General features: G+C 42.2%; 1 protein-coding gene across 4 annotated transcripts in view; it reads left to right on the plus strand.

Annotated features, from left to right (window-relative positions):
• The window catches only part of LOC137496881 (transient receptor potential channel pyrexia-like), a 297,631-nt gene that overhangs the window by 250,192 nt on the left and 23,043 nt on the right, over window positions 1-24,396 (plus strand). For all 4 annotated transcript variants that reach the window (XM_067140820.2, XM_068226188.1, XM_067140821.2 and 1 more), the window contains one exon: window positions 4,380-4,762. In XM_067140820.2, coding sequence (XP_066996921.2) covers window positions 4,380-4,762 — 383 coding nt within the window. The remainder of the gene's footprint in view (window positions 1-4,379; window positions 4,763-24,396) is intronic.

Consider the following 24,396-nt stretch of genomic DNA (forward strand, 5'->3'; position numbering starts at 1 on the left):
TTCCCATGATGCTACAGTATTTGTGTTGTTTGAATTCCAAGTGCTCATGTGCTTTTGATGTAAATGTTAGTTCTTTGTGCTTGTTTATTTGAAATATATCTTCGCCAGTCCTCCTGAAATCCTGTATTTCCTGTTTGAGTGCACATCAGGGGCTGAAAGCTGAATGGTTCTATTAATGTAGTTCTATATATTTCCTGTCTCAGTGCATTTAATTCTGTTATTTTTATTTTCATGTGGTACTTGGATATTGATGTGATACCCCATTGTCTTGCATATGGTGTGCTCTGTTGTCTTGCTTTCGAAGGGATTTCTTATTTGTTATAATATCAGCTTTGTGTTAATGTGTCAATCATTCATTTGAAGTTACAGCTGCTTTGAGGTGTGTGGTTATGTTCTCAGTAACATAGTATGCCATACGAACTAGGGGTATCAGATCATTATTTACAACGTAGTAAGTACTTGGAAATAAAAATATATGAATTACAATGTATTGGGCATGGAAGTAGTAGAACTGCATTATTATCGCCGTTTGGCGGGAGGGGGGGCGAGGGGCAGGGAAAGGAGGGGGGAGGAGCCGTAAGCATACCCGGATGTGCGTCACTGCGCCAGATGTTAGTTCTCCGCGCTATCTGTTGATAGTAATTCTAAGGTATTGCACCAGAATGCACATTGTGGCGCTATCTCGGAAAAGAGACTAAAACTACTAGCGCCAAGTGGCTTGGAACCGAAATTTATCATTGAGTTTCATCTCTATTCTATTCTATCTTCTATTCTATCCTCTTTGAACAAGACCTCATGCCGCGACCGGGCCGGACCGAGTGCCAGCAAGAATTCTCAAGAATTGTGCAGTCGCCTTGGCGCCCTCTCTGTGCTCTCTCTTCAACTATTCCATTAATACCGGGTCTGTACCTTTGGAGTGGAAAGAAGCCAACGTAGTGCCAGTTTTCAAAGATGGAGATAAGGAAAACGTAGATGATTACCGCCCAGTTTCTATAACATCAGGGGTCTGTAAATGTATGGAACGTCTAGTTGCTAAATGTATGTTGGATTTTCTCAAGGAGAGAAACCTGCTGAACTCAAACCAGCACGGCTTCATTCCGGGAAAATCCTGCACAACACTTCTAACAAAAGTCATTGATGACTGGCAGTTCTCTTTGGAGCAGACTGATGTCTCACAAATAGACTGTGTGACTCTGGACTGGAGCAAAGCTTTTGACCAGGTGTCACATCAAAGACTTCTGTTAAAACTTAGCAACTACGGCATTCAGGGTAAACTGCTGTCATGGTTGAGGTCATTTTTGGTGGGTCGAACGCAATGTGTTGTGTACGGAGGAGCCAAATCAGACCAAACCACAATTACTTCTGGAGTAATTCAGGGCAGTGTGATAGGGCCCCTCCTGTACACGATTTATGCTCTCGACTTACCGGATTGTGTAATTTCGACCATGGCGCAGTATGCCGATGACACAGTCATTTACAGAGCCATGAAAAACAGTGATGATATTGTACATTTCCAATCGGATCTGGATAGTATAGCTCTGTGGTGTGAGGTAAATAGATTGTATATGAATATTAAGAAGTGTAAATATATAAGACTAAGCAGAGCTAAACAACCACTCCAGAACCAACCTACTCTATGTGGAATCCAACTGCCGACTTCTAACTCCATCAGACTGCTCGGTATTCACATTACGGACAATCTGAAATGGAATAAACACGTGGAGGAAGTGAGGTGTAAGGCATACCGGGCGCTAGGTTTCGTCCGTAGATGTCTCTCGGGAGGAAGAAGTAAAGCCCTACGAACGGCTTATATTTCCCTTGTGCGGCCCATACTATTACATGGCCTTCCTTCCTGGCATCCAACTACAACGGAAAATATGAGGAAACTAGAAGGTATCCAGCGACGAGCAGAACGTTTAATTAACAAACACATCCCCTTAAACACAGCCAGGTCATTGCCACCAGTGAACTCGTTATGTACACAAATAGATGTAGCCTTCCTTAGGAAATCCCTGACAGATAACACACACCTCTTCCCTTTCCACCGCCTGCAGCTCAATTACCGCTCTGTTAAAAGAGGCCAAGGAGTTACTCTTGCCCCTCCCTTCGCTAGAACAACCTCATATTTAAATGGGTTTTACTCAAGGGCTGCTCGTACGTGGAACCTTATACCATCTGAGGTAAAGCTACTTCCTCTTCCTCACTTCCTCCGCGAAGTAAAGAAAATGTATATGTAAATATAAACCTATATGTGATGTATATAACTTGTATAAATTAGAATTGCAAGAAGGATGGGTGCAAGTACAGGTGTATGTGGGCGAATGTGTATGCGTGCGTGTGTGTGAGTGGTTGTGAATGAGTGTGTATACAGGGGTCTGAGTGAGAGTATGAATGGCTGGGTGTTCTTACTCTAATATTTTCAGGATAAATCAAGATAATTATTATTCTAAGGGTACAGTGTTTGTAGTGTAAATATGTAAATTTAAAATTGTCTACATAAGTTTGTATGTAAATATTCAGTAGAGTTTATGTACACATGTGGAGATGGAGGCACTTCCGTGTATGTGGGGCTTGCCCTTTCTCCATCTACCACCCCTAAATTGTACATGTACAATTTAAGGAAAATAAATAATAATAATAATAATAATAATAATAATAATAATAATAATAATAATAATAATAATAATAATAATAATAATAATAATAATAATAATAATAATAATTTGCAAATAAAGCACACTGATTGACTAAATAACTGATTAACTTTCTGGTGTCTAGAAGCACTTTTAAACACTTTCAAAGAATAAGGTCAATTATAAGTTATTTGGGTATTTCCCGACCACCTACTCCTTCCAAACAGCCATTCGTCCTAGAGCTGACGGTCGAAGTCCCCGTCCCCGTAATATTGCTTCCTGGATCCGCCCCTGCTATGGCCACATCAAACAGTCGTTGTCCAAGGAGAGCATAATGCAGTACAAAGCGCTTCAGAAACTTTTTTCCTAGAACATTAACAGAACATTGCCAGACAAGCGAAGAGGAGAGTGTAATCACGGTTTATGTGGAGACTCGTTACAGGTTTCTGAAGTGTATTCCGCTGTAATTGTAAGCCCTTGAAAATGCATGCTTTTTGCACTTTCTCATGTTTCCATTCATAGTAATAAAGTTGGCACTTACCTACCTGCAATTCCCAGCTCGTAAGCTATACTTTATTTATGTATTTGCTTTTGAATAAAACGTACGTTGTGATGATTCTTGTTTATTTTGTCCCATATTGCAGGATCGTTGCGTGTCGCATAACTTGTTTTCTTCATAATATTCTTATCTTCAACAGCAAGACAACACATTCAAATAAGAGCGGAAGGTGACCTTGATTGAACCAATCAGAGCACAATCCGTCTCGCTGACATCGCGGCAAGCATCCACACAGTGACACATCTTGGGTGGGCATGCACTGTTCCATTCAGTTCAGCGCTTTTAGTTTAGGAGCGATGGGGACATCGATAGCGACCCACTCGGCTTGTTTTCACTTAATCTCCACGCCGCGCTCAGTAGGCTACGTAGAGATTGCTGAGCAGGAAACGCAGCTGCTCATAAGAAGGACGTCTCAGAGCCCGGAATATGCTGGCCAGTGATCTATAGATCTTCCTCCCGGCTCAAATGGGTATCTCAAATCTGGACAACAGGTCCTACTGCCATTAACAGTAGTTCTGGAGAATAGTGGTCTATGGTCCTGCGTTCTAGGATTAACGTGCCTGTCTCTTACCCAGAGGGTCCAGGTTTGATTTCCGACCAGGTCACAGAAATCTACCTGGATCTGAGGGCTGGTTCGTGATCTACTCAGTCTACGCGAAAACAACTGAGGAGCTACCTGGCGGAATGAGTGTTGAGAAAACCGGGTGAGGGTATTCGCTGCGTTGACCGCGCGTTACCTCGGAATTTGCAGGCTTTCGGGCTGTTTGCTTTTGGTGATCGATGTCTCTTCATTCCTATTCTAAAAACTTTGGTTAAATTGATCGGAGATTTTAGGATCGATTTGGGTCTTTCCAGAGAGAAATTTGCTTTATCAACTGTCAGACTAGTGATATCTTCCATTACAATATTTTAAAAGGAAAATCTTCAACGATTGGATGTTAGTGAATCTTACGAGCTACTGAAGTGCTGAAATTATAACCCATAAGCGCATTTTCCAGTAAGTTTGTAAGACATAAGATTGTTTGGGTATTTTGAACAGAAGATACTACTTCAGTTTTCGAAGTCTCTAAAATGGATCACGAACACATCAACAATGCTCATATTTTAGTTCACAGTTTCTATGAGACAAGTGAATGAACTTCCAGCTACATTTTGCCAAATTCTCTCATGAGTTACTTCTATTTCAGGCCCGGTTACGCTGGTTAGATTCTAGCCTCTCCCAGGAACCAGAGGTAGAGCCTGGCGGGGAATCGGAGATGGACAGTATTTCCAGCGAGGAGAACGTAGCAGAAGAGGGCGTGAAGAGCCCAGCCATGGGAGTCATGGATGAAAACAATCGTCCTCATCAGGATATCTGGGATCCCAGCGAAGTGTTGCAAAGCCTGCGGGCATTGCCTGGTGGAGAAGAGCTCGAGGCTTCAATGGAAATTGGTAACAGGGACTTGGTGCTGCAGCATCAGCATGGTCACACAACGGGGTTATTGCTAGCTGCTTGGCGAGGGGACAGTGTTCTTCTGTCCAGCTTACTGACATCAGGAGCATCACCGTTTGCAGCCGACAATGGTGGCAGGTAATCACTTCTTTTTAGATTCCGTTGTCAAAATAAAATAGGTCTGTTCCTATGTGGTGAAAATCCTATATGGAAAGCTCGATCACAACTGCACAAAATATGAACCAGCTGGTTCTATTATATACTTTGGTCATGAACAATGAAACGTAGTAATGGAAAATTCGTGGGGTACGAATTTACATATGTCGCAGTAAACTGTCAATCTTAGAGAAATTTAGAAGTTAATTTGTCGTTGGAAGTACTGTGAAGTTATTTTCAATGGATCGTCTTCCTCTTTTTCTTCTTCGTCTCTGAGTGATTCAAACCTGGTTCATCCCTCATATTTATGAAACATTTTGCAAAGTTTTATCTTGGGTAAGTTTCTGGTAGAATGTAGAAATACTCTTCTTGTAATTTTCCATGTCTCGGAACTAGGTGATTAATGAGGAACACATCCCACTTCAAGGTCAGAAAAATACAGTGTCGACATCGTTGAAAGCGCCACACAAGATCTAGATCGCATGCACAACAATAGTAGCTGCTAATATAAAAAATTTCCACAGGAGAACGATGGAAGATAATGTATAGAAGACAGCAGTTAACTTTCACAAAATGGGCATCGACAATGTTCACAGAATGATCAGAGCACACTTTTAACTCACACATGCAGAGTGAATGAAGAAGGAGTCACTGTGTTGATCACAAAGCAAGCCATCTCCATAAATACCAGGACGTGGAAGGTAAAGGCTTTCACTATCTGTAACCTCGGCACTAAATAAGATGAGCGTAGTTAACTCTATTCCCAACCACCTTTGCCCCTGGCACTTATTTGTGGTGTAGGTTGAGTCAACCTCAGGGCCATGTTCCTCTCCAAAACTGGAAATACACTTTCTTATATTTTGCGTTTTCATGACGGGGAATTGAACCCACATCACTCCAGGTGATCCAAGGACCCCTTTACCACTTCGCATAAGCAGCCACTGTGACAACAGTTCACTACATCTAGATCGAAAGCAATCTCCTTCCTTGTGGTAAACCATTCGGGATGATCATAATTAATGGCCATTCCCTATGCGTCTTTCAGGAAGCGTCGATTGTTATATATATATATATATATATGTTTCTCAAGAGATCCTCCAATACCATGTTCAGTCTCAGATTAGCAGCACGGCGTAACAGTTTGTGTTACATCAATATTCTGTATATTACCCATTAGTCCACTCATCTATATGAAATATTTCGGACAGATAACGATTACACTTCCGCTTAATGATCAGCGTTGGGGCTTCGGTTTGATTCTCAGCTGGGTCGGAGATTTTAATCGCGTCTGATTAATTCTTCTGGTTCGGGGATTGGGTGATTTTCCCAACACCTCCTCTTCATATTCAGACAGCACACCACACTACCAACCAACCATAGAAACACATAATAGTGAATACATTCCTGCAGATAGGGTTGGCGTCAGGAAGGGCATGCGACCATAAAATAGGGACAAATCCACGTGTGCGACACAGTTCCCACCCGCAACCCCACAGCTGTGGGAAATAGGTAGGAGCAGAAGAATAAGAAGGAAAAGAAGAAGACGCACAATCCTCCATACTGTACTCTCCTATTAGTCAGAAGTGGGGGCGTGAGAGTTGGGCGGTTTCGTCACTGGCTTGTCACTAAGGTGGCCATAGTTCAATTCTCGGCCTATACATGAGGGCATTTGAAAATGAAAATTCTGCTGTTAATATAACAACACAGGCACTTCTGTAACTTTTTATATCGGTAAGTGCGATTCGAAGCCCGACATCTAGGATTTTGTTTACCATTACAGAGGGGTGTCCAGATGCATATGGTCAGATAGAATATATATTTTGCACAATGTCTGAATAGAAGGCAAAACTTCCCTTTATGAGCTGTTAATAATTTGGTATTTACAAGTTTTATTTCTGACGGTGGAAGAACATACGAGTTTAAGGCCGGTTCTACCACCTACGGGTAAAGTAGCGTGTAACTTGCCCTCCGCGTAAACCGATATTTCCATTCGATCACTCCCAGGTAGTGTTATCAGCAGCATAAATCGTAGCCGCTTCCAGAACCCGCTAAGACTAGACCTGCCGGGCAAGTTTTGTGTTCCGCAATAATAAATTTGGAGCTTAAACTATAAGGAAAATAATTTATTGTACAGGAATATTTCCTAACACCATTATTGACAAAAGAACTTCCAATAGAACAAAAAAAAACACACTCCTTGCGCACTTCACGACTGACATCCTTTTTTAAAACAAAACTTAAGGGAAGGCTGTCATGATACCAACCACTACAAACACATAACAGGATAGAAATCAAAATTCTCTTAACATCCTCCCCACCTTGCAATTTTCGTTTACACTAATCCACAGATAAAATTGCAACACAATGAAAATAGACAGCAGCATTCTACAATAAAACATTACAATCTTTCATTTGACACTGATTTTCATACAATGCCTGTCTCTTCTGGAATATTCATAAGTCCAAACGTTTTGGTGTTTTCACTATTCTACCACTTCTTGTAGACTTCACTTGTGGATTTGCCACTGCATCAGATGATCCATGCGAAGCCTTCTCTGGCTGTATCTCCAGGATAGAATCTGGCCGATTGCTCTATATTACTGCAGATTCATCTGAAGAGGCGACTTCTAAGGGATAAAGCCTTTGAACTGGCCGCACCCTCTCGCCCGCAGCCGTTCTCAGTTTGACAACCCTGACGACGCCATCCTTACCAGGGTACACCTCCTGGACGACACCTAGTGGCCAATCGACTCGTTTGATGTCATCAGCTCCGATCAGCACAACGTCTCCAACGTTCACTTTGTTGGATGTACTACCTCCCTGTTGAATAAGAAGAGCCAGGTATTCTTTGCGGAACCTCTGCCGAAGATCGTCCCGCACTTTCTGTAGATAACGCCATCTTAATTCTATTCCTTTTCTGTTGATGGCATCCAAATCTGGCACATCAGTACTGGATATCTCATGAAGAAAATCAGCTGGTTTTAGTGGTTTCAGATCGTGTAACTCATCGGATACATATGTCAATGGCCGTGAATTTATAATAGCTTCACAGTCACACACTATCGTGCTTAACTCTTCGCAAGTAACCGAAGCCTTGCCCAAATTACGACGAAGCAGCTCTTTCACCATTCCAATAAGCATTTCCCACCACCCTCCCCACCATGCAGCAGTGGGAGGGTTGAATTTCCAAGTTATTCTTTCTACAGCACAACTGGAAACTATTTCTTAATTTAACCCTTGCAAAGCGTGGTTAGCCCCTGTGAAGTTTGTGCCACTGTCGGAGTATTAGTATTAGTATTTATTAATGAACAAAACAGGCGTTCAGCCCCGAATACACGTTCACAATAATAATAAATAAATAAATAAATAACTAATAATAAACGCAGTCCAACCCAAGCCACCACTCTCCACCACATACAAAATAAAATGAAATGAACACCTCATCAGCCTGTTCTATGTTTACAATCTGCTGCTGGTGTTGCAACTTGCTGCTTGTTATCACTCACACGTACCCACTCATCACGCGACCTTCTTGCTTCAGCATTTCCATCACCTCTATTGTTCCCTGACCTACTCCAAAATAAGCTACACCAGCAACATTACACTATTGCATACCAAACCAGCCATGACACTAACATTGCATTCAATCTTTCAGATTCCACCTCCTATAGTACAAGTCTAAATAATAACAACAATATTCCGTCATAACATTCCAATCCATCATACCACAGCTTTTACCAATCAGCGTTAACATTGCTTCATATCATTTCAATCCGCCATAACACTCCATAATAAAATTACCTCTCCATCTCCCAAAAATTTCGACCATGCATAACAAATACCAATCACGCCTATACCAACACCTCTCCAACATCATACTCCTTCCTCCTCTCCATACAAACAAACCACAATTTACAAAATTGTAATAAAATCACCTCTCTCCAGCTCCAAAAATTCAATACTCATACCAGACACCAATACAATAATACCCCCTCCCAACTTCCACGAATTCGGCCGTAAATAAACCATCTCAATACCATACCATACATCACCTAATCATACATACTAAGCCTCCAATGCTTCCGACACCATATCTCAGCAATACAACACATACCAACACCTCTCCAACATCATATTTCTTCCTCCTCTCCATACAAACAAACCAAAATTTACAAAATGCCAATAAACTCACCTCTATCCAGCTCCAGAAATTAAATACTTATACCAGACATCAATACAATAATACCACCTCCCAACTCCCACGAAGTCAACCATAAATAAACCATCTCAGTACCAAACCATACATCACCTAAATACTAAACCTTCAATACTTCCCACACCACATTTCAGCAATACAGCACCAACTCCACATTATATACCACCTCTACTTATATCACCACTTCTCCCACACTACATTCCAACGATATAACACTTTTCCAACACCACATTTACCACCACTCCTCCAACTCCAAATATCACAATAAATATATCACTTCACCATTACCACATCTCAGCCTTCACAAATTATTTACCATCATAACCTAATGAAATTACAATGAATAACCAATACCAGTCACGCATATACCAACACCTTTCCAACATATTTCTTCATCCTATACCACTTCTCCATTACCATATTTATACCACCACTCCTCCAACTCCACATATCAACAATAAATATACCACTTCACCATTGCCACATTTCAGCCTTCACAAATAATTACCATCATAACCTAATAAAATTACAATGAATAACAATTACTAACATATCATAAAACAAACAGACCATGCAATCCTGTCCTCTTACCCAACTCCACCTAACTAAGTACTCAGTCCCTATATTCCCTAATCCATTAGAATTTTTACATACTATCCCCTTCCCTTATACAGATAACTATTCCACCCCCCTATTCCCCTGCCCACCCTCTAACTCACTCTCCTTCATTTTACTCTCGCAGGCCTTTTTTGTCGCACAAAAATACCTGTTCAATTCACCCCCTTTTTCCCATTGTTTAATAATCCATCTCAGTATTGCGTTCTCATCCCCTCTCCCCAGTATTTCCCGATGCTCGGCACTCAATAATCCATGTCTTAACCCCCTCGTTACCTCACAGTCTCTTAGCAAGTGAAACTCATCATTCACATCTCCACAAAGTACACACCTTGTCTTATCCCTGCCCTGTAACCAGCCTTTATTCCTTGGCAGACCTAAAAGCCACCACATCATCCCATATCGTTTTGACCTATCGACGTATCTAATATTCAACCCTGCTATCTCCTCTATTTTCGTCAAAACAGTCAGCGAATTTCTTAGTCTGCTTTCCCCCAATAATTTCTGCCTATGGATATCTCTAATTCTCCTTTCCAGTATATTCATCCCTCTCACTTCTGTCTTTGACCAAACCTCCCCCCACAGGTGTCCTAATCCTATCCTCTCCAAATATCCCTTTATTTTTTCTAACCATCCACCCTTATACATGCTCTTAAATTGCTGTACATATGCTGCCTGTAAAACTCTCCCACCTTCCTGTCTTTTTAAATTCATCCAATATCTAACTATTCTTTTCACACCCTCTGATTCCAAATCCTCCCCACACATTAATTCCGCCCCTACATTTGCTGTACACCTCGGTAAGCCCATCACTAACTTGGCAAAACTACTAACAATCCTTCTTAGTTCCTCTCTTTTCTCATCCAGCCCCCAAACTTCTGCTCCGTATAATACCCTCCCCACGATTACCGACCTGAACACGAGTCTCAGTGTTTTGTAACTGATCCCCGGGTACTTGAGTAGCAAATTTCTGACTGAGGCTAAGGCTGCCAATCCTCTATATTTCATTCTTTTGATCTGGTCACTCCAAGTTCCTTTATCATTAAAAATAACTCCTAGATATTCCAGCTTCCTTACCTGTTCCAATCTTTCTCCCTGAATTACCCAATTCCCTTCTATCTTTCTTCTTTTGTTCACCTGTACTACCAATATTTTAGACTTATTTCCATTAATTTTCAATCCCCATTTCCTCGCAAATAGCATCACTGACTCTAAGGCCCTATTCATCGCCCCTGAAGTTAACGTCATCAATAACACATCATCCGCAAATATCAGTCCTGGCACTTCCAAACCATTAATTACTGGTACAGCCCAATTTTCTGCCCCAAACCCCTCTAAAATATCGTTGATAAATAAAATAAACAGTATGGGCGATAACTTGCATCCTTGTTTTAAACCCACCTTGGACTCTAATGGTCCACTCATTCTCCCTTCTCCCAATTTTACACAAAACCTGACGTCCCTATATATTCCTTCCACTGCCCTCAACATCTTCTCCGAAATCCCTAACCTACCTAATTTCTCTAGTAGGGCCTCTCTATTTACCTTATCAAAAGCTTTCTCAAAATCTATTGCTGCTACATAAACCGTACTTCTATCCATATTCTTATACTTTTCTAAAATAGTCTTTACTATCATTATATTATCCACTGTTCTTTTCTTTTTCCTAAATCCCCCTTGGTAATCTGTCAAAATTTCATTTTCTTCCGCCCACCCGCTTATTCTGTTCGCTAGCACCCCAGTATATATTTTACTCAAAGAATCCAACAGAGATATACCCCTATAACTGTTCACATTGTTCCTACTACCCTTTCCCTTGTATATAGGGCATATAATTCCTGTTTCCCATTCCCTAGGGTAATTTCCTCCCTCGAATATCCTATTGAATAGTTTCACCATGCCCTCTATCATTATCTCATTTTTACTAATTTCCTTCCAAAACTTATTATTTATACCATTACACCCCCCGGCCGACTTCGCTCTGGCTCTGCTTATCACTCCCCGGATTTCCTCTCTTGTGATTTCTTTATCCAAGTCATAAATTGCCACTCCCCTATTCCTCCAAATTACTTCTTCTCCCGAACCTCTCCATCTATCACCCCCCTTTTTTCCTAGTAATTCATCGAAGTGCCTGACCCATTGCACTTCCTCAATACTCGTTCTCTCCATATTCCTTCCACCCTTAATAATTCTATTAATCTTATCCCAGACTCTCTCAAAATTGTTAGTCTTGCAGTCATTATTTATGGCTTCCATTTGTTCCTCTAACCACGTCTTTTTTGTCTCAGAGATTTTCTTTTTATACTCCTTCCTCAATCTACAGAAAAACTCCCTTTCTTGGCTCCCACCTTTCCTTCTATATTCTCCTAACGCGCCCATCACCTTCCTCCGCAATCCTTCACACTCCCTATTAAACCATTCTTCTCCCTCTTTCTTATTTCCTTTTCTAGCTTTCACCTTCTGCGCTATCATCTTTATTGGATGTAGCAACAATTCCAAGGCTTTATCAGTATCATTCTCTTCTAACGCCCCTTCCCACCCATATTTCAGAAGATGTAGCTCCTCCTTTACTACCCTATTCCAATCCCGGCCCACCTTCTCTGTCCATTTGTACTTATTATAACCCCTCCCTCGTTTATCCTTTGTCTCATTTTCCTTCATTGTACACTTCTCTTCCTCTCTTTTCAGCATAACCCTCACCGGGAAATGGTGTGACTCAATCCAATCTCCTATTTCCATACTTACAACTTCCTCAATCATCCCTTCCGAGCTCAAAACCATATCTATCACACTACCCCCTTTCTCCGTAACATATGTCAATTTCCCCGTCCTGTCACCCTCTATCCACCCATTCAGAATATACAAGTTTCCCACAGCACACATCTCTAGGAGCTTCTCTCCATAACTATTTGTAATTTTGTCCTCACTCCTTCTGCTTTCTAACAAACACATTCCATCCTCCCTACTATAAACTGGGCTCTGTTCTCCTATTCTCGCGTTCCAATCCCCAAATAACAACATATCCTCCTCCCCTGGATACATTCCCCTTATCCTACCAATATCCACCAATAACTCTTCAAAAAAATATTTATTTGCATATTCTGAATTACTAGGGTGGCAGTAAACAAAAGCTAGATTTATTTTCTTCCTCCATCCCTCTCTCCCTCCCAAATTCAATCTCAGCCATATGGTTTCCATCATATCGGTCTCTATATCCTCTACTCTTTCACTAATTTCTTCCCTAATTAGAACTATCATCCCTCCTGGTGCTCGTCCCTTATTCCTCTCTTTTCTTCTATATTTATATTTTATCTCAAACCCCTTCCATGCAATCTCCCTCCCTGTTTCCAACCACGTCTCCAAGAGTGCCACAACATCGAAACTTTCAATTACTTCCCTAACTTTCTTGTTTCCTAATTTGCTCCTTACTCCTTCAATATTCACACATCCTATCTTCCAATATTGTTATAACTTTCCCTCCCTCCATTCTAGGTCTCCCCCTCTATTCTTACTTCTAGTATTTATCGACCTCTCTCCCTCTGTATCCTCCATCCCTTTACGTACTTTTCCCCATATGTCTTTTAAGCTCTTACTCCTGACTTTACTCATAATTTTTTTACCTTCTTGTCGATCTGTCTCCTCTTGACCTTTCTTGTTCACTACACCACTGCACCCTGCACTCACCCCTTCTTGCTGCTCACCCCCACTCTCCCCCTCACTATTTTGGACTTCTGAATCCACCTCCCTTTGTCCTTTCTTGCTCACTGCACCTCTACACTCTCCTCTCCCAGTTTCTTGCGGCCCACTCTCACCGTCCACTTCACTATCTTGGTCTTCTGTCTCCCGGCTGCACTGCCCATTCTCTTCCGAGATGCCCTGCTCTCCTGCCACGTCCCTCCTCCTCTTCTTTTCTTCTTTCTTCTTCCCATCTTGCCTTGTCCTCTCACCACTCTCAACCCTCTCGTTTTCGTCCATTTCCTTTAGCTTAGTCACTGAATGAACTCTGACCCATCGCCCGTTTGTCACCTCCAACCTCAGACCTCTTATTCGGGCCTTTAGCCCCTGGTTCCTCGCTCTCCATAGGTGCCTATTCAAGATCTTCGCGTTTTCACTTCCTTCTCTTCCCATGTCTCCTTTCACCCCTATTTTCCGCCCTTGTAAATTCTTGCTGTTCCTTAACACAGAATCTGCCATTAAGGTTGAGAACAATTTAACCCTAATTGGCCTCCGACCTTTGATTTTACCAACTCTCTCTACATCATCAATGTCTACCTCACTAAAGTTTATCTTCATAACATCACGTATAGCTTCCACCACCTTAAATATCAGCTCAATCTTGCTCTCTCTCGCCCCTTCCTCAATTCCATATATAAATATGGCTTTTTTCAATCTCTCCTGCCTGTACCCCTCCGCTTCTTTCTTCATCTTCATCACCTCATCTTTCAGATGTTTCACTTCCCCTCTCAATAACTCGATTTCTTTCTCGTTATTGACCACTCTCCTGCTCGATTCCTCTGTCTTCGTTTCAAGCCATTTCTTCATGTTCCCTATCTCCCTTCTCTGCTCCTCCATCATGTCCTTTATTTCCTGCACCTTATCCCATTGACACTTCTCCTGCATAACTTCACTTACAACCACCCTGAGTGCGGCCAAATCCTCCGTACTATATTTTCCACTGGTATTTGGGCCTGGGTTTACTTCCACCCCCCCAATAACCAGTAACACTGCTATCACTGTCACCACCAGCACCGCTTCACTCATTTTCAATCCGTCCGTCACCAATCCACTCCTGGCCTCCTTCTTCTGCCTTGCCTGCCATTTCCCAATAGCGGCCCGGTACTGTTCAATGCCGACCATGTTTACAGCACGCACTTCGCTACGCAACCTCTCTCCTCGACCGCTCGAGCTAGACTGCACTGTCGGAGTAGATAACCGACACCCTGCCCCTGCGAGCAATGTATCTTCGTAGGGCTTGTAGGAATGCGTTTGTTGACAGAGACCTGACAAGTTCAATATGAACTGCTCGATAGACGGCGCAGGTGAATAACACGAGCCACGCCTTTTCTCCAGTCTTCAGATACAATGGTCCAGCAAGATCTACCCCGGTGACTTGAAATACTGCTGTGCAGTTAACTCGCTCCTTGGGAAGTGCGGCAGATTGTGTCTCCATTGACTTGGACCGATACCTCTTACATCTGACACAGCTCATTATGATTCGCCTAACCAACTTTCTTCCTCCTATGATCCAGAAGTCTTCTCTAAGCATTGTTAATAAAGTTTGAAGTCCCACGTGCTTAGACAGGCAATGTTTCTCCATCACCATTTTCTCAACGACGATGTTATCTGAAGGCAGCACAATGGGGCACTTGAAGTTTTCTTTATAATCACCGTAGGCTAACTTTGTTCGCAGCCTTAGAATTCGCTGACTATCTTCAAAAATCTGAGTTTTCTTTTTCATCTTTTGCCCTATGATCTCTCTGTTCTCTGTTGGAACACGTCTTATCAGACACTTTTCTGCCTCAACTACTTCTACAGATAGTTCTCCCTTCCTTTTGGCATCTCGGTGTCGTAGGTTGTAGGCAAATCTCAGTGCCCAGCTAGTCATGCGCAACGTTCTATGGTAACTAGAAAAATTGCAGAGTCTTGATGTAAACTCTTCCTTATCAAATACTGCATTCGTTACGAGAATCTTTCTCTTCTCCTTGTTGACTTCATCCTCAGGAGCAACAATGTCCAATTTAGGCCATCGTTCAGTGTCATCCTTGAGCAATGTGGGACCTTCCCACCACTTACTTTCTACCAAAAACTTTGAGCTTATGCCTCTGGATAGTAGGTCAGCAGGGTTTAAAACCCCTGGAACATGATGCCAATCCTTCGGGTTACTGAACTTGCGTATTTCGTCACAACGATTTCCTACGAATACACTCCTGTTTCCTTTCGTCTTGATCCAGGTGAGCACCACTGTAGAGTCACTCCAAAAGTATGTTTTACAGTCTTGGAGGTTTAATGCCCTTTTCGCTTGTGTGCATAACCGAGTGGCTATGACTGCAGCTAACAATTCTAGGCGGGGTATAGTTGTCGGTCCTAAAGGTGCAACCCTAGCTTTAGCTTGGACCAACTGTAATGACACAATAGAGTCCTTTTCTGCCCTTAGGAATATACACGTAGCATATGACTAATTGCTGGCATCAGCAAACACATGAATAGTTAATCCTCTGCTTTCAAAGTCCCATGGTACAAGTCTTCTTGGAATCCTGCATTGTTTCAACAAAGGTAAGTGTTTCACCCAAGAATGGAATTTGTTTGTTATTTGTTGTGGTAATTCCTCGTCCCATCCCCATTTTTCTCTCCAGGATTCCTGCATCAATAATTTAGGGATTAATGTTACTGGACACAGAAAACCAAGTGGATCAAAAATACGTTGTACAATTGACAGTAAGCTTCTCTTAGAAGTTGAAAGTGTGGTTAGCTCAACTGTATTAATGATACAGAACATCTCATCTGACCGAGCATCCCACATAAGACCAAGTATTGAAACAATGTTCTCTGACTCTGATTTTTCTGATGAATTGCTTATCCACCCTCTTAATTCAAAATGTGCTGAACTCATCATTCTAGTAGATTTTTCAATGAAATCGTTCATCTCTTCTTTGGTTTCACAGCTAGTGACACAATTGTCCGCATAGAAAGAATTCTCCAGCTTCTTGGCCGTTTTCAGATCTTCAGCTGAAACTTTACTCAGGTGATGCGCTATCGTTTGCTCCTAATAGGAATGGGCTGCACGTAACCCCAAACACTACTCTGCAATGCCGCAATGTGATGACCTCGCCTTTGGAATAATCTTTCCACCAGAGAAACCTTAGAAAATCCCTGCCATCCTCATAGAGGCTTATCTGCAGGAACGCCTTTTTAATATCAGCCGTGACCCCTATGGCATGCTTTCGAAACTGCAACAAAAGTTTGGGAATAATCTCGATTAAATTTGGTCCCTTCTCCAAGCATTTATTCAGCGAATTGCCATGTCTGTCCTTTGCCGAGGCATCAAACACAGGCCTACTTTTGGTAGTTAAACTTGATTCCTTAATTACTGCTCTGTGCGGTAAATAGTGGCCTGACGCCTCGTCATTCTCATTTACAGTCTCCACGATTCCACATTCTATCCACTCCTGAATCACATCATCATAATCTTTAAGCTTGTCCAAGTTTACCAATCTTCTAGTGACTGCTTCCAACCTCTTCTCAGCTAACTTCCTGTTATCCAACAATTCTGAATGGCCATCCTTCCAGGAGAGACGAACCTCGTATCTCCCTTCTTCATTCATCCTTACAGTTTCATTGAAGTGTTTCACGACTTCCTCTTCCATCTCTTTCTTTGACTAAAACTCTGCAGGGTCCTTTATGCCACTGGTTTCTAACTTCCACAAGTCTGATATATCCATTGCTTTACCACAAGTGAGACTGACTAGTGACTGATTGCCCTTAGCCAGATCTCGCTGATCCATCACTGTCCAACCTAACCTGGTTTCCAGTGCATACATATTTTCATCCAGCTTAATCAGAACTCCTGTAAGCAGCTTCCCCAAAATATTTGCTCCAAGCAACAAATACACCTCTGGAACATTGACCCCAACATTTGTTAACTGAATGTTTCTAATTGCAAGAACAGGGTAAACATGTTGAGTTTCTTACCTTGGAACATAACCACATATTTTCTTCTTATCAAGCACCGAGACTGTGCATTTAAAATCCCATTTTAGTGCTTGTAGTGTTACATCATAAACATTATTTGTCTCTTTGCTAGTTTCTACACCCCCAAACAACCAATGAGACATCACTTCCTTTCCCACTTTTTGTAGTCCTAACTTCCTAGAGCTTTCTTTGGTTATGTAAGACATTTGTGAACCAGAATCTAATAAAATTCGTGCAAGCTTGACAGGCCCTTCACTACCAGAAACCTTCACAACAAGAGTTTGTAATAGCGTCTCTGCATTTTGATAGGCAGTTAAAGTCTCAGTGTTTTGATTATTTTGATTGTCCTTTCCCTTTGAACTTTCCCTCTTCTCTTTCTTAGTAACTAAATCAGGACGTAAGATAGCACAATGATCCCTTTTTAAGCAAATCATAGACTTCACAAATGCTTTACATTTGCTCGAGTTATGCCCTTTCCTTAAACAACGAAAGCAAGCACCCCTTTTCTTCAAAATACCCTTCTTCTCTCCATTCTGGAGATTCCTCAATTTAAAACAATCAGCAGATCTATGGGAACTCTTGTCACACCAGATACAACCTGTTTCAGTTTTCTGACCCTCACCTGAGTACAAAGCAGCAACAGTGGGAAGTCTCTCTTGTTTACCTGGCTTGCATAACATGTCACCCTTCTTCACAATAAAACTAGAGCGAGCAAGTGACAAACGTTCTTCGCTCTCCACTTCTTGTTTTATAAACAGTAACAACTTGCTTAGGTGATGATCGTGATCATTTTCTGATATATGAGATACACGAACTCTCTCCCATGCCTTCATGACCTCTTCTGGTAATGCAGACTCCACCAGAGGATACAGCATTGCTGCATACTTATCACTAGTGACTCCTAAAGATTCCAAAGCTCTCAGTTGTGTTTCTAATTTATCATAGAGGCTTCCAATACTAAGGCTACTACCTTCGGTAGCTTGAAGCAGAACAAAATTTAGAAGTTCTCGGACATATACTTCTATAAGTAATTCTTCCCTGGCATACCTGGATTTCAGGTGATCTATTGCTTTTTGATAGTTCGCTCCGGACGGAGGGAAACTTTCAACTAGCTCCCTGGCCACAGAACTTGGAACAGTAGCCTGTAGAAGATACTGAAATTTGTCTTCCGGGTCGATATCACTATCGTCGTTTATTTCCTTAAACTGTCCCCAAAAACCAATCCAGTTTTTTATATCTCCATCGAACTGTTTAAGCTGCAGCTTGGGTAAACTGAAATTCCTTTTCTTCGTCGTCTCGATCTCACTCGCTAACCTCCACCAACAGATAAATTCACTTGAAAATTATTTTCGAACCTAACCTTAGATTGTAGCCACTTCTCCCGGTACGTTTCTGCCGTGTCGAATTCCTCGGCGTCGTCTTCTTCCGTCGTTTCTTCAACACCCCTAAGTGCTTGAACCTTTTCATCCAAAGATAACATCCGCATTGCCTTAGCTTCTAAAATACGGAAGTATGTCAACATTTCTTCCGCATCTATGACTTTTTCCGATATTTTTGATTGAAACTCGCCATGTGCTCTCGAAAATAGTATACGTATTTGTGATCTTTCCTTGTTATACTGTTTAAGCTCCTCCATCTTAACTAAATCCTGTCACGGTCGTCAGAAAATGTTCCATAATAATAAATTTGGAGCTTAAACTATAAGGAAAATAATTTATTGTAGCCTACAGGAATATTTCCTAACACCATTATTGACAAAAGAACTTCCAATAGAACAAAAAAAACACGCCTTGCGCACTTCACGACTGACATCCTTTTTTTAAACAAAACTTAAGGGAGGGCTGTCATGATACCAACCACTACAAACACATAACGGGATAGAAATCAAAATTATCTTAACATTTTGAGAGATGAACATTATTAGCTGTATTTCTGGTGACATACAGCTTAAATCAGCTTAGTATAGTCATAAAAGCATGGTACCATAATAGTGATCGATACTGCATTGCAGGATTTTGAACATTAATGCTCCCCTTAAGTTACAACGGTCACACCAGCCTCTTGCATCTACAGCGTCGGGGACACATTTTAAACGTTAAGCTTTCGCAAAGAAACTCTACAAGGACATAAAATCGAAACCTATTTAGAAATCATCTCAAATGGGCTTTAGTTTTCTAATTTTAATTTTTCCCCAAGCGTTCTCGTAGCATTTTGGTTAACGCGCTCACTTCGTAATATGAGATTCGAGTCTTCATTATGCCAAATATTTCTTTTATATTCATTATTAGTGTTTTATTCATCTGTATGCATCTGTATGCATCTTTTCATACGTTCTTTTGTTCCTCTTCTTCTTCTTAATCAGTTTATCCTCCAGGGTTGGTTTTTCCCTCGGACTCAGTGAGGGATCCCACCTCTACCGCCTCAAGGGCAGTGTCCTGAAGCGTGAGACATTGGGTCGAAGGATACAACTGGGGAGGATGACCAGTACATTGCCCAGGCGGCCTCACCTGTTATGCTGAACAGGGGCCTTGTGGGGGGGATGGGAAGATTGGAAGAGACAGGCAAGAAAGAGGGAAGGAAGCGGCCGTGGGCTTAAGTTAGGTACCATCCCGGCATTTGCCTGGAGGAAAAGTGGGAAACCACGGAAAACCACTTCCAGGGTGGCTGAGGCTGGAATCGAACCCACTTCTACTCATTTGACCTCCCGAGGTTGAGTGGACCCCGTTCCAGCCCTCATACCACTTTTCAAATTTCGTTGAAAAGCCGGGAATTGAACCCGGGCCTCTGGGGGTGGCAGCTAATCACGCTAACCACTACACCACAGAGGCGGACATGTTCTTTTGTTAATAATATATTTCATTGAAATGTTTAATCACAATATTATGTCTACTAGGAAAATGATTTATATGTGTGCTACTTATAGAAAGTGATGTTATGAATAATTCCAATCATCATATAACATATAGCATATAGGACTGTAGCCCAGGTTGCAGATTCCCTATCAGTTGTTTATGTGGTCTTCTCGTAAATTATTTCAAAGAAATTGGAAACTATTCCATTCCCGAATTCCTCTTCCTATGAATGGATATTTACCCAGATTAGTTCTTTACATTTACAATATCTTCCAAATTTACCTTTAACTTTATCTTCATTTGAAGTCACAGCGCTGGTTGCAAATAGAGGATCGTGAAGATACTTCATCAATTCACAGAAGCTTGCAGACAGAATACTCAAAGGCAATAAGTCCATAAGGAAGATGTGTGTGTATATTATACGTATATGGAAGTGCGTAAAAGAGAGATAAGAACAACGGCAGGGAACGAAATTACATTTTAAAATGTAAATTAGAAAGACGAAGAGAACCTGCGTACCTTCAATTACCGAGCGAGCGACTTGACCAATCTTTCTTTCTTTCTTTCTTTCTTTCTTTCTTAATCTGTTTACCCTGCAGGGTTGGCTTTTCCCTCGGACTCAGAGAGGGATCCCACCCCTATCGCCTCAAGGGCAGTGTCCTGGAGCGTGAGACATTAGGTCGAAGGATGGAACTGGGGAGGATGACCAGTACATTGCCCAGGCGGCCTCACCTGCTATGCTGAACAGGGGCCTTGTGGGGGATGGGAAGATTGGAAGGAAGAGATAAGCAAGAGGGAAGGAAGCGGCCGTGGCCTTAAGTTAGGTACCATCCCGGCATTTGCCTGGAGGAGAAGTGGGAAACCACAGAAAAACACTTCGAGGATGGCTGAGGTGGGAATCGAACCCACCTCTACTCAGCTGACCTCCCGAGGATTAGTGGATCACGTTCCAGCCCTCGTACTTTTCAAATGTCGTGACAGAGCCGGGAACTGAACCCGGGACTCCGGGGTTGGCAGCTAATTACACTAACCACTATACCATAGACATGACCAATCTACTGCGAGAATACTTTCCAAAAAGCTGCCTTACATGGCAGGTTATAACTGGTGTAAGAAAATGTAATCTCGAGATTTTAATCCCAATTAGGTATTGATTTTGAAGCTCTTAAATTAAAATGAAGAAAGTTTGACATAAATCGTTATCCAAGCCTTATTAGGCTTTTTGATGATAATCAGCAGATGCAAGCGCAGGAAAATAGGACAATCAAAATTAGCTTCATGCATCTAATGATAGACAGCACCTCAGTCGAAAGCGAGAAGTCACTAAAAATCATTCTAGCCAAGCCCGTATATCGGTGTCTAGCTCCGGGTAGCTACCTACAGCTTGCGCGGAGGTGGTTGCACGCAAGCCAAAGTACCAGCTGATTTACATCCCTAGATATCAAATCAATCAGTCAATACTGATCTGCGTTTAGGGCAGTCGTCTAGGTGGCAGATTCCCTATCTATTGCTTTCCTAGCCTTTTCTTAAATGATTACAAAGAAATTGGAAATTTATTGAACATCTCCCTTGGTAAGTTATTACAATCTCTAACTCCCCTTCCTATAAATGAATATTTGCCCCAATTTGTCCTCTTGAATTCCAACTTTATCTTCATATTGTGATCTTTCCTACTTTAAAAAACGCCACTCAAACTTATTCGTCTACTAATGTCATTCCACGCCATATCTCCGCTGACAGCTCGGAACATACCACTTAGTTGAGCAGCTCGTCTTCTTTCTTCCAATTCTTCCCAGCCCAAACTTTGCAACATTTTTGTAACGCTACTCGTATGTCGGAAATCACCCAGAACAAATCGAGCTTCTTTTCTTTGTATTTTTTCCAGTCCTTGAATCAGGTAATCCTGGTGAGGGTCCCGTACACTGGAACCATACTCTAGTTAGTGTCTTACCAGAGACTTATATGCCCTCTCCTTTACATCCTTACTACAATCCCTAAATACCCTCATAACCATGTGCAGAGACCTGTACCCTTTATTTACAATCCCATTTATGTGATTACCCCAATGAAGATCTTTCCTTATATTAACACCTAGATACTTACAATGATCCCCACATGGAACTTTCACCCCCATCAACGCAGTAATTAAAACGGAGAGGACTTTTTCTATTTGTGAAACTCATAAACTGACTTTTAACCCCGTTTATCAACATACCATTGCCTGCTGTCCATCTCACAATATTATCAAGGTCACGTTGCAGTTGCTCACAATCCTGTAACTTATTTATCACTCTATACAGAATAACATCATCTGCAAAAAGCCTTACTTCTGATTCCACTTCTTTCCTCATATAATTTATATATATATATAAGAAAACATAAATGTCCAATAATACTGCCTTGAGTTTTTTTCCCTCTTAATTATTACAGGGTCAGATAAAGCTTCACGTACTCTAATTCTCTGAGATCTATTTTCTAGAAATAAAGCAACCCATTCAGTCACTCTCTTGTCTAGTCCAATTGCACTCATTTTTGCCAGTAGTTTCCCATGATCCACCCTATCAAATGCTTTAGACAAGTCAATCGCGATACAGTCCATTTGACCTCCTGAATCCATAGTTTACCTACCGTGCAGCTGCCAGCCAGTTTACCAGCAGATGGTCGAAACGGCCCTAATGCGAGCATAATTCTGAAATCTGGAATAAAATATATAATGGCGTGTGGCTTCCAATAGGCCTGGTGTAGGTGTTTCGAGTTGACACCGTATAGGCGACCTGCGCGTCTGTAAGGATGGGGAGTAGTACGAGCTAGGGGTATTCTAAAACACCTCGTCAGCATTTTTTGTGCTGAGTCAGCACCCGAGGTCATTGACCCCATGACGTCATGACCACGTGCTCTTGTTTGTAAAGAAAACCAAGTGCTTTTGACAGCTGTCAAGATGACATGTTGACGGACCCCAACCTCACTTTTTGAACAAGAGAACGTCGCTAACCTCACTACTCCCATTTGGACAGTTCCTAACCTCACTGCTGCCATCTTAAGTACGTGGCGCGCGGAATTTAAACTGCTGTCAAGATGACAGCTACCATCCTGACAGGTCCTAACCACCTGCACTTGTTGAACAACAGAACGTCGCTAACCTCACTGCTGCCACCATAACCACGTGGGCGCGGAATTTGAACAGCTATCAAGATGACAGCTGCCATCTTGACAGGTCATAACCACGTGCACTTGTTGAACAAGTGAACGTGAGTAACCTCACTGCTGTCATCTTGACAGGGCCTAACCTCAATGCTGCCATCTTAACTACGAGGGCTGCGAAATTTGAATATGTAACAGCTGACAAGGTGGCAGCTGCTATCTTGATAGGTCCTAACCATGTGCATTTGTTTGGCGCGGAATTTTAATAAGTGAGCAACCCTAATCTCACTGCTGTTATCATAACGGGACTTAGCCCCATGCTTCTTGTGTAGCGCGAAATTTTTGAAAAAGGGAGCGATACTAACCTCACTTCTGTTATCTTGACGGGACTTAGCCACGTGCAGGTGCGGAAAGACTAGGGGGGCTAACTACATAGAACCTAGTTTTACAGCTAGATGCCCTTCCCGACACTACGTTAGAGGGGCCTAGTTTTCAGGCTAGCTCCCCTTCTCGACATGCCCCTTCCCGATACCATCTTAGAGGAGGCCTAAGGACCTTAGTTTTAAGGCAGGATGCCCTTCTCGATATGTCCTTTCCCGACACCATCTTGGAGGGGGCATAAGGACCATAGTTTAAGGCTAGCTGCCCTTCCCGACATCCTCCTTCGCCCCGAAACTATCTTAGAAGGGGCATAACCTTAGAGGATTATAGTTTTAAGGCTAGCTGCCTTTCTCGACACCCCCTTCCCCGACACCATCTTCCTCCTCCTCCTCGTGACGTTACGGAGGTCAGCTCAATCCCTCCTCCTCCTTACAGTTCTGTATCCGACAGCATGACGTTACGGAGGTCAGCACAATCCCTCCTCCTCCTTCACATCCGTGTAAGACAGCGTGACGTTACGGGGCCAGCTCAATCCCTCCCTCTCTCCTCCTTTGCAGCGATCACACCGTTATGCCTAGTGGCTTTACGTCGCACCGACACAGATGGGTCTTATGGCGACGATGGGAGAGGAAAGGGCCAGGATTTGGAAGGAAGCGGCCGTGGCCTTAATTAAGGTACAACCCCAGCATTTGTCTAGTGTGAAAATGGGAAACCACGGAAAA

The sequence above is a fragment of the Anabrus simplex genome, chromosome 2 (assembly GCF_040414725.1).
Source record: "Anabrus simplex isolate iqAnaSimp1 chromosome 2, ASM4041472v1, whole genome shotgun sequence".
Lineage (NCBI taxonomy): Eukaryota > Metazoa > Arthropoda > Insecta > Orthoptera > Tettigoniidae > Anabrus > Anabrus simplex.